This window comes from Euleptes europaea, chromosome 8 (genome assembly GCF_029931775.1).
Source record: "Euleptes europaea isolate rEulEur1 chromosome 8, rEulEur1.hap1, whole genome shotgun sequence".
Lineage (NCBI taxonomy): Eukaryota > Metazoa > Chordata > Lepidosauria > Squamata > Sphaerodactylidae > Euleptes > Euleptes europaea.
This window is the reverse complement of record NC_079319.1, coordinates 56526472-56538580: the sequence shown is the minus strand read 5'-3', so window position 1 is coordinate 56538580 and position 12109 is coordinate 56526472. Positions and strand designations below refer to the sequence as shown.

At 41.5% G+C, this 12109-nt stretch overlaps 1 protein-coding gene across 6 annotated transcripts in view; it reads right to left on the bottom strand.

Moving 5' to 3' along the window:
- The window catches only part of PTPRM (protein tyrosine phosphatase receptor type M), a 546095-nt gene that overhangs the window by 155527 nt on the left and 378459 nt on the right, over positions 1-12109 (bottom strand). For 2 of the 6 annotated variants that reach the window (XM_056854227.1, XM_056854225.1), the window contains one exon: positions 10770-10799. The exons of the other annotated variants lie outside the window; for them this stretch is intronic. In XM_056854227.1, coding sequence (XP_056710205.1) covers positions 10770-10799 — 30 coding nt within the window. The remainder of the gene's footprint in view (positions 1-10769; positions 10800-12109) is intronic. 6 annotated transcript variants of the gene reach the window in all.

Below are 12109 nucleotides of genomic sequence, written 5' to 3'. Positions count from 1 at the left end.
AACACTTTGTAGTTTTCTGACTGAACATGTCCTAGTCCAGTCCACTTCAGTCTACTCACTCTTAAGATTGCAATGTTTAAACGTTCCATTTCTTGTTTTACAATTTCAAGCTTACCTTGATTCATACTTATCATGTTCCATGTTCCTATTATATATGCCAAACAGCTTTGGGTTTTCCTTTTACATCCATTCATATCAACAAAAGAATGTCCTTTTGGCTCTAAAGCCTATTATTAGTTAGTATTAAAAAGTTTGGGCAAACAAGATGGAACTAGCCTTGTGTCTACTAATTAGGATTGCCAGGTCTCTCTTTGCCACTGCTGGGAGATTTTTGGGGCAGAGCCTGAGGAGGGAAGGGACTTCAATGCCATAGCCTCCAATTGCCAAAACAGCCATTTTCTCCAGGTGAACTGATCTCTATCGGCTGGAGATCAGTTGTAGTAGCAGGAGATCTCCAGCTAGTACCTGGAGGTTGGCAACCCTACTAGTAATACCCATGTCAGGTAAACTAGCCTATGAAGGCAATTTTAAATCTAAGGCACCATCACATAGAAGCTGGTAGCATCCTTTTAAACCTCTAAAGTAGATGCCCCCAGAAAAGAATCTCAGATGAAGATTTCATTTGATGGGCAGGTTCAGACAAAAAGGAGTCTCTTCAGATAGCTGTATATTGTTATAGTTTATACCAGCACTGAATTATACTGGAAACAAGCTGTAAGCCAATGAAGATGTTTAAAAACTGGGCAAATATGTTCACCATGGTAAGTCCCAGTTAACAATCTGGCTGCTTTATTCAGGACCAGTTGAAATTTCCATTTGCTTCTTCTGCAGCTCTAGAGAGTGACTGAAAAGCATTAATTCTTGCTCAGAAATTATTTAAGGCTATAGGTACAAATGGTTATGGGGCCCAGATGATAAAGTAGTTGAGATGGAAGACCATTCATAATGTCTGAAAGGGTGCATCTGAAGGCCAAGACAGATGGGAGTTAAATAGGCCAGAAAGAACAAATCACAAAGGTCAGGGTCAGTGAGGTTTTCACAGTTGTTAACATTGATAACCAAATAGTTATGCCCTGTTAAAAGTAAGTATTATACAGCAATCACAAGGTCACCCAAGGCTGAGCTTCAAAGAGTCAAAATATAAAATGCTCACTACATATTGATAAGAAGGGTGATTTAAGCCCATACTTTTTATACATTTGTACAAGGTCACTGAAAAGTCAAATAATAATGATGCCTATAAATTAATTTAGAAGCATACTATAATAATATCATACGCTAACTCTAATTGCTATAAATCCTGTTGTCGTATTTGCACTTGCTGAATGTGCCTTAATTATGTTGTCGCCTAATTAGGGAGCTCAGTCTACAGAAGAACTCACAAAAACCAACGGTGCAGAAAGTTGAAAACAGTTTATTCCACTTCATGGATTTACAGCCTTGGAATCTTATGGCAAAGTGGTTGAAACAGATTCCCTTTGTGAGGTAAATAGACAGAAGACAATGACCTACCACATTAATGAAAAGTGAGATTGCGTGTACTAATTCAGATAAGGGTACACAATTGTACTGTCTCCAAAGCGCATGGACCTATCACAGAAACAAATGCATGGCCCTCGTTGCATTTAATTTGATTCTTGTTCTTTGTAAGCCTGAACTTGTAGATTTAATTAAAGCTTTCATGCACTAGGCACATTCAGCAAGTATCTGTGTTTAATGGCTTCTTCAGAATGAGACCAACAATGCATGCAAAGCTTCTGCTACCAGGCAATAACAAAACAGAAAGCAAAGCCATACGCACAATACTAATCTTAGATATACAATTAGATTCAAACTCTTTTAAACCCTTTCAAAGACAGTTAAGGTGTAATATCAATTGCCACCAGAAAACTGTATGAACTGTAACCAGATCTATGAATAAATTAGTTGTGTTGCAGGGGTGGGGGTGGGGGGAGAATATTTTACAAACCCTCATGCCGTACATGACCACAGCTTTGAAAATGCACAGAGCAGCAACGGCAACCTGCTCTGCAAGACATGTGCCAGAAGCCTGTTCTGTTAAATTCCGTCACCTGTAAAACTCATTATAGAACAGCTTATAAATTAATGTGTGTGTGTGTAAAGTGAGGTCAAGTCGCAGCCGACTCATGGTGACCCCTTTTGGGGTTTTCATGGCAAGAGATTAGCAGAGGTGGTTTGCCAGTGCCTTCCTCTGCACGGCAACCCTGGACTTCCTTGATGGTCTCCCATCCAAATATTACCCAGGGCTGGCCCTGCTTAGCTTCTGAGATCTGACGAGATCAGGCTAGCCTGGGCCATCCAGGTCAGGGTTTATAATGTTTATAAACATTATAAATCAGGCCTGAAGTATTGCACTGACAAAGACATCTCCTGGGTGGCTTCAAAGCCTTTACGGAGCTGCATGGTCACCTCAACTGTTGCTCCCATCCAAACCTGACCAGGGACTCGAATGGGAATGAAAGGGATTTTGGTTTCATGGAGCCTGGGGAAGAAAACACATATCCGCATTGACATTTGCTCCCTGGTTTCCTGTGCTGAGTTATGTGTGTGTGTGTGGGGGGGGAGTTATAAGCTTTTTTTGCCTGCCAGTGCAACACATCGTGGGAAGCCAGGAAAAGTATTTTACGTTTTCCTCTCTGGTATCAGGTCAGGATGTGACGGTCCAGAGTGACGGTCTTCACGGCACCAGCTGACTGCTGCTTGTGTACCAATTTTGTTTTCAAATAAGCTGTGCACTGCTTAGAATAGTAAGATAATCACATCACCAGGGAGAGACAATCAGTCTTTCTCAACTGGTGGTATACATAACATGTAGGTTGGACACAAGGTTTTCATAAAAATTACTAAGAATTCACCCTCCCGTAATCGACACGTCTACCTGCAAGTGTGACTTCTGCTATTTTTATGAACTTTAACACTTACCATAAATGACAAATATAAAGGTTTGTATTCAGACTTTTCTGAAGGAGCAATAATTTCTGCCCCTAGAGTAAAATCCCCCCCCCCCAGCAGTCAAAATATTCCCTCAAATCCTGTGTTTAGAGGAGTGGGGATCCTCAAAAACATGATCTGAGGGATACTTTTGGGTGCTGCAGCAAGACAGGGGTGGAAAAATCATGCTCTGAGAGTGGGAAATTCTTGAGCACACAGAACGTTAGTCTGGATCCAGCTAAATTACAGAATGTGTGTAAAAATATAAATGTCCTTCTCAGAAAAAGTGGGGTTTATGTGGGACACAGATTCTTGGACAGAGAAATTGATGGTATCTAAAATACAAAAGTTTGAGAGCCGCTGGCCTACATGACAATATCACTAAGGGCAAATGAAGCTGATTTAGACAGAGGACAAATATGATGGGCTAGGACTATGAAATGAAATTTGTGTTTCTGGACAGAAGAAAATCTACCGATAAACAAAAATGGCATTCAAGCAGAAGCCAATCAGAGCAGTGGATAGTAGCTACTGGGAGCAAAAAAATGTTAACAGTGGGGGAGATGATTTTTTATTATATGTATTGGTCACCTCCCCGTCCCCCAGTTTTCACATGGAAAACGTCAGACCCAAAAATTCAACACATGCCTTGAAGTAACGTAAGTTTTGGTCAGTGGCAGTCAGCTCCATTGCTCTCTTGAGACCATGTTGTCACCTATATGACCAGCCTGGCTCTGCTTACATCCCTGGCTCCAGGACCTCTTGTGAAAGAATCAGAAGAGAAAAACCTGTTTTGGTGCTTTGCTACTCAAGAATGCTTGGAGGAGGATGCTCTGGAAATAAATATGGAAAGTTAAACTTTGTCAAAGCTCTGAAGGCTGTTGTGAAGAAATCACCTATGATTTCAAGTTGACAATCCTGCCAAATGCACTATGTACCGTATGTTTCGCTCCATAAGACGCACTTTTTTCCTTCTCAAAAGTGAGGGGAAATGTGGGTGCGTCTTATAGAGCGAATGTGCGCACAGAGCCGGCTGGGCGCGTTGGGAGGCAGCCGGGGAAAGCTGCCTCGCGCCGTTCCAGCGCGCCCAGCCGGCTCTATGCGCCCACCCAGCCCGCTCTGTGCGCTTGCTCGCCTCCCAGCTGGGAAGCGGAGGGGGGGCGGCTTGGCGCGCCCGCCCGCCTCCTCCCCGCCCGCTCTGAGCGCTTGGTGCGCCTCTCCCGCCCGGCTCCTCCCAGCTCGCTCTGAGCTCTTGGAGCGCCCGCCAGCCTCCTCCCCGCCCGCTCTGAGCGCTTGGCGCGCCTCTCCCGCCCGGCTCCTCCCAGCTCGCTCTGAGCTCTTGGAGCGCCCGCCAGCCTCCTCCCCGCCCGCTCTGAGCGCTTGGCGCGCCTCTCCCGCCCGGCTCCTCCCAGCTCGCTCTGAGCTCTTGGAGCGCCCGCCCGCCTCCTCCCCGCCCACTCTGAGCGCTTGGCGCGCCCGCTCCCTGCCCGCGTTTTTAGAGGAGGAAAACAAGATTTTTTCTTGTTTTTCTCCTCTAAAAACTAGGTGCGTCTTATGGAGCGGTGCGTCCTATGGAGCGAAAAATACGGTAATTTTAATCACCATTTAGTACTGAGATTATGGATAATTATCTGGCCCCTCTCTTCCGCCATTCCCTGAGTGCTATAATCTCAGAGTTACAATGAGAAAGTTCATAGGTGGAACGTTCCTTTGAACAAACAAGCCCTTGTTCACCATATACTTTTGCAGTACTGAATGCAAGCGGTACTATCCAGAACAAACTTTATATAACCCAGATTTAATTATTGCTGGTTCTTTGTATATGCATCAGTACTGTTGTAAAGTTGGCACAGAATTAATAAGGATTAGGAAAGATTATTTCTGACAGTGAAATATATTCTTTAGGCTGCTTTAAAATAAACAGGAGAACATTTAACAAGTCTAAATGTTACCACATACATGTAGAGGAAAGAAATGTTAGATTCCATGCAAAGGATATTTTATTCTATATAATGGGACATTTTCACAATGGAAGAAAGTGTTTAAATTAGGTTTATTAGACAAATTCTGTGTTGCTATTAATTACTGCTACTCCTATTTATATCCAAACTTTCCTACAAAAACTCAGGGTAATAAACATGGGAATTGTCTTATTTCATCCTCACAACACCTTCCTGTGATATAGGTTAGACTGAGAATGTGATTGTCCGAAGGCCACCCAGTGACTTGATGGCAAGTGGGAATCTGAAGACAGGTCTCCCCTTCTGATATCAATACTCTAAACACTATGATGTACTGGCTCTCATTTCTGCATGCTCTGGTTTTGGAACATTGTTGATCACATGGAGAGGGTGTGCGCATCGGCCAGTGTGCTTGTGCCTGGTCTCCCTCCTCATGCAGTTAGGGACCACACAGTCAGGTCATCTGCACAGGGCTACAGTTGCATCTTAAGCATTATAGCAAATAAAAACAAACCAGAAGAGCACTAGAACTGCCATGTTGGATAAAACCAAGTCATATAGTTTAGCACTGTTTCTGATTTGAGGCCAGTCCATATGCCTTCAGAAGCTCAAAGGCCATGAGAGGTATCTTCTCCTTATGATGGAATCCTGCATATTTTATCAGGTGTATATTGCCACTGAATTTAGACATAATGACCAATAGACAGTGACAGAGCTTTCTCTGTGAGTCCTTTTTCAAACCATCTAAAATGGCCGTCATTATACCTTGCTCTAGTGAATTCCACAAGTATTTACTTTTATTTGTTTATTTTTAGGTCACCTTTCCAATCAGTGTAGGGTCCACAAGTATTACATGGTGTCTGCAAACATTGCTTCCCCCACCAGGGTCTGTTCCCGTGGGGAGGAAAGCGCCTGGGATGCCCAAAGCAGCAGGGGAGAGGAGGGAGATTAACTGCCGATCCAGGGGTGTTGCAGGACGGCTGGCTGGCTCCGAGCCAGGTGCTGCCAGAGGAAGCTGATCCCAAGACACTGTGGGACAGTTGGTTGGCTGTGAGCCAGAAACTGCCAGAGGAGGCTAGGAGGGAAGGTCAGCCGGGCCTGGGTAGGTTCCTCCAGCAGCACGACAGCTCAGTGGAAGGGGGGGGGGGAGGAACAGGTGGGCACAAGTGATGAGAGCCCAGAGCCCCAACAACCCCTGGAGTATTGTATGCAGTTCTGGATACTTCACTTAAAAAAGGATATGGACAGAACAGAGCAGGTGCAGAGGAGAGCCACAAAGATAATCATGGGCCTGGAGACCAAGCCTTATAAGGAAAAGCTGAGGGAGTTGGGAATGTTTAGTCTGGAAAAGAAAAGCTTAAGCGGGGGACACGATTGCTCTCTTTATGTATTTGAAGGGCTGTCACTTAGAGGAGGGCAGGGAGAGCGGTTCCTGTTGCCAGCAGAGGATAGGACTCGCAATAATAGGTATAAATTATGGGTGGAAAAACACCAGCTAGACATTAGGAATTTTTATAAATAGTTCAGCAATGGAAGCGGATGCCTAGGGAGATGGTTAGCTCCCCATCTCTGGCAGTCTTCAAGAAGGGGCAAGACAAGCACTTCTCAGGGATAATCTAGGCTAATCTTGCATTGAGCAGGGGGTTGGACTAGATGACCTGTATGATCACATCCAACTCTATGATACTATGATTCTCCAAACTATAGTTTGGCAGAGGCTATTTATTTTATTCTGTAGGCAGCAATTACATTATATAGCACTGTAGAAATACATACCTACAAAGAATATGAAGTAGTAACATGTTTTGTTAAATTGCTTAATGTCTTTTTTGGCCAAGCCACACATGGCATTGAGGAATCCACTATTGGGTGATGTGCAATTTAGGTGGGGGTGGGGGGAGGCTGTGCCCTATCCTACTGTAGATTGAGGCCATTATGCTGTGGAAGGATGGATATATCTGTTTTTACCCTACTGGGGATAAAAGCAACATATGGGGGAGGAGGGAACTTCAATCAGAGGAGGAATGAAGACTTCATCTCCTTCCAGAGCATGTAGCCGGATCCATAACAGAACACCCTTTCATTGTTTTTGTTGTATCAAAATTACAAGCTGGAGGATCCAATCATCAATGCCCAACCAAATACATAGTAGGGAACATTTTCTATACATTGTGAGTTTCCAAATAAGCTTCTAAAGCAGGGATCAGTTGAGTTCTTTGGGAACTTTTCAAAGAAAAATCAATGTTTTCTTTGAAAAGACATAAGTTTGTGTATGTGACCATTACTTTCAAACATGAAAATCAAAAAAACCTTGCACACAAAAAATAAGTCAAGGTAGAATTGCTTTGAAGAGGAAGGGAAAATGATAGGAAATCATTTCAAGGAGATTACTTATCTTAATTGCTTTATATTCAACTGCCTTATATTAAAATTGTTTCTGTTCCTTGAGTTATCAAGGCTGTTTTCCCAAATGAATTTATGGACTCATGATGGATAAAAAAACGAAAGAAGAAAAGAAATGGCCTCATATTTTCCATGGCCAATGTTGCTTATCACTTTATACTGGCAATTGTACAAGACGAGTTTGGTATTATCTGTACAGAAACTATCCAATCTAGATGGCTACTTAATTTTGAGATAGTACCATATACTTTCCCATGACATTATATCAGTGAAGGAGAGGAAAGGGGAAAAAAATGATGGGCAACCACTTCAAGTTGAGACGATTTACCTAGTAGAAATATAAAGAAATACTGAAAGATGGCATGTCAGGGAAGATTATCATTAATCTAGTCACAAAACCCACCAATAGGGCCAATAAAAGTATTTCAGCTAAAGAATATTCTGTAGGATTTAAAGGGTATTCAATGGATAACAATTTTGAAGTTCAAGCAAAAATATAATCACAAGGGAATCACTAGCAGTCTAACTGAACACATTTCACGTAGGAGGGTAGAGAATTGTGATTTAACATTTGTGAGCCAAAAAGAACTAAAACATATGAGTTAAATTTGAGTTGCTGGATGAACCATTTTAATTTCCCCTATGTACTTCTTTTTTAAACTGCACACTGATTTGTGTACATTCACTTCATTCCTCATGGTTCTGCCCTTGGCACTTGGTTCAATATTTCATTAAATCACCCTGAAAACTAACAGCTCAATCTGTTTTCATCTGTTATGAAATTACAGTCCCTAAGCAACATAAATTACCTACCTAGTTGTGGATACACCTTGCAACATAGGCTGGTCCCTTAAGAAGCACTTCTGTGCATAAAAATATGTAAACAATGCACTAATAAAACATTTTTTTCTCAGTTAACTGCTACAGAACTTCCTAAGGCTGCTCATACGGACGTGGTCACAAAGCTGCTTCAGATGTTCAAACATGGGAATTAAAAAAATTGCCACTGAAATTTCCATTTTGTCCATATAATACAGCCTCTCATTTCTCCACTTGACACTAATGTTTTCAGGACCCTAGATGATGAAAGATGGAAACAGCTGCTCAATACTTTCATGCTCAATATTCAATGTGCGGTCGGTCTCCTAATATATTTTAACATAATTCATAAGTATGGCGTTCTCTGTGAACTTATCTATTGCACTTTTTATTTTACTATGGGAGGGTCTTACATAGAGATATCCTCATTACATCACAATTATTTGTGGGTTGAAGACATATTACAATTTTTACTCTGTTGTTTACAGATATTTCGGCCAGGAAGAATCTACACTTGAAACTGCTTATTGTATAATTAAGAAATTTACCTCACATATTGGCCTCCATATACATGGTTGCCAACCTCCAAGGGGAACCTGAAGTTCTCCCAGAATGACAACTGATGTCCAGAATACAGTGATCAGTTCCCCTGTGGAAATGGAAACTAAGGAGGGCAATCCCTACGGCATCACATCCCCACTGAGCTCCCTCTCCTCCCCAAACTCTGACTTCCCCCAGGCAGTACTACCAAATCTCCAGGAATTAGGGTTGTCAGCTCTGGTTTAGGAAATTTCCTAGAGATTTGGAGGCGGAGCCAGGGGAGGACATAGTTTGAGGAGGGAAGGGAGCTCAGTCAGAGATGTGATGTCATTGAGACCATTCTCCCAACCTGCCATTTTTAAAGTTTGTTTTTAGAGAGTCCAGAGCTCCTGATGCTGTACATGACCACAGCTTTGAAGATACACCCAGTGGCATGGAACAATGTAGCTACAGCAACCTGCTGTGGAAGATATGTGCAAGAAGCCAGCTCTGTTAAATTCCCTGTCATTACAAAACAGCTTACTACAATAAACCAGGCCTGCAGTACTGCACTGACAGAGCCATCTCCTGAGTGGCTTCAAGGCCTTTACAGAGATGCACAGTCACCTCAACTCTTGCTCCCATCCAAACCTGACCATGCTTTCTTCTAGGTTTGCTGGGCCTCAGAGCCTGCTGGTTTAAGAGGAGGAGCCCAGGGCAAATATGGTTGAACTCAGCACAGGATCTGCTTAATTATCGAAGGTATTAAACAACAACCAAAATAACTGAAGGGGAAATGTGGCTGCACCTCTTGCTTTTCTAGTATTCCAAGTCTCTCTAAATAATGGAGTAAAAATTATAATACTTATAGGTATTAGTTTTCTATTCAGGTGGTGCTCCTGTGTTCCCATGATTTATAGGTGCAAGGTCAACCTGTGCATTCAAAAACTTGATTCATGTAACATTTTCTTAACAGAAGGATCAACCTAACTTTTTTTTAAAATGAAGATGGAGAGCTTCATGCTCAGTACCTGGACACAAACTAAACATGAGATAAAGTCAAAGAAATTTAAGGCCAGAGAGTACTAAGTATTTGCTACTGGGACCTACAAGTATTGGAAATGGAAATACCCCAAAGATCAATTTTTTTCTCCAGCCTTATTCACGATTATTCTTTCAGCCCAAGAAAAGCATCTTAAAGACTCGATGGTCTGGACCAGTGGTCCATCTAGTCTACCATTATGCTTCCATCCGTGGCTGTCTGGATGCTCTGGGCAGCTTACATGCATGGCAAGATGGCAATAACCCTTCCTTGAACAAAAAGGATCCTCCACCAATTACCTATACGCCTACTGGAGCAATTACGACTCATTCATTGTCAGCAGCAGTAGGGGAAAAAGCCAAGAAAAGGTCATGATATCTATGGTCTGCCTCTTTATTTAAAGCTATTTATGCCTGTAAAAACAAACATGAAGAAAATAGAGAACTTGCCATTTGGGGACTCAGTGCAGAACTTATTTGCCTAGCTACTTTGCACATCTCATCCTCTGGGATCAACATGGCAACAATTCCATAATATTCCATACTATTCAATGACATTTAAGCAATATAGTTATTCATGAATGGGATTAAAATGTATACAGAAATGGATTTATGGTCAATGGTTGCACATGTACACACATCACCAGATTTTCAATGAGCACAATTAAAAAAACAAACCATAATGCAATCCTATGCAAAAACTCATTTGGCAGCAAGCCCTACTGAATTCAGTGGGACTTACTTTTGAGCAAACATAAGAGCTGCTTGTAAGTCTTTGAGTTAAAGGTACCCTAGATCCATCTTTTAGAATATTTATTATTAATGAAGTTGACCCTCCCACCACTTCAATGAAAACAACAACATCATAACAATCAAACACACAGTACGTGGCAAAAGACACCTTAAGGAAAAGTGAGTTTGGATACAATGACATGAAGATGTTTTATTTCACATGACGCTGAAAAGTATTTTGAATGTCACAAAGGAAGTTGCATCATATTAGTATTCACTATTCATGCACAGAACAACATGGCAGAAAGCATGTCTCTGATGATGCACAAATAAGTTACTTACAGGTAATAAGTGTAGGAGTGATAGCTTCTTCTGCCATGATGGTGGGAGGATTTAGGCAGTGGAGGAAAAGATGAAATGGAAGGAAAGAAAAGCCAAATATTAATGTATGAAAAAATCAAGATGAGACTAGAATTGGAGAAACAAATGAAAAAAGGTAGCAAGAATGCATTTCAGAAACATCATGCAACACATCTGGAACAGACAGATGACATATCCACTCTTCACAACAGCTTAAGCAGAAAATTAATTCCTCACTGAGATTTTAAGCATGTTTACCATGCATCTAATAGCCATGGCTAAAAAAAGGTATGTATTATATATTCAATAATACATAATATACAGACACATGTTAATTCATAAACCATGCTTTGGTTTTACGTGATTGGATTAGAAAGATCAGAAATCATGCATTCCCTAAAACATCAGTAAGACATTTGGAATAGTAACATTTCATACAGTCCTAAGCACAGTTACACCCTTGTAAGTCTGCTGACTTCACTAGACTCATAAGGGTACAATTTTGTTTAGGATAGCACTGTTAATGTTTCCAGAGCTGCTCGTCCCCCCCCCTTTTTTTTTTTTGCCAGCGTACTGTGGTTGTGGAAGTTAACTATTCTACAACTCAATATACTCTGGCTTGTATCCTATCCCTTCTCTCAGTAAAGTTTGAAGTCTTCCCTCATTCTAAGTTATTTCCTCTGATGGAAGGGACTGTTCCTCTGGTGGAAATGTGAGCCGCTACCAACAGAGGAAGGCTTCAGATATTACTGAGCAGAGTAGTAGGATACAAACCAGTTCCTTTTGTTTAGTACCAGAGGTGGCAATAGAACTCAGGAGTGTGGATCTGATGGCTGGCTGAATCTGAAATGTAATAGAAAAAAAAATCTTATACACAGCCAAATATGTCTTTAAATTATAAATAAGTGCCATCATTTTTGTTCAGAAAAGGGCAAATAGCATACTTTCCCTGTTATCCTCAACATTCTTGGTCAGTCCTTCTGAAACAATTGGTAAAAAGATATCTGCAGCTTCACAAAGGATAAGGAAGGTAGACCAATATAAAATAGTTGCTCCGTCCTTAGTTCTATTATGCTTTTCCCATGGAAAATGGATAGACTACATCAGGGATCCAGGGATCTTTCCCACTTGTAAGTCCATATTTGGAACCAATAAAGAAGATATATACTTCACATGTTTGTAATAACTGTAGTATAGGGATGTCACCCCCCTCCCATCCTCAGCTCCCTTTTTTGAGTGGCAGCAGGAGAAAAATAAATTTAAAAATAGCTGTCAGGCCTATGGCATGATGTAACTTTCAGGAAATCTCAGAAATTATGTCG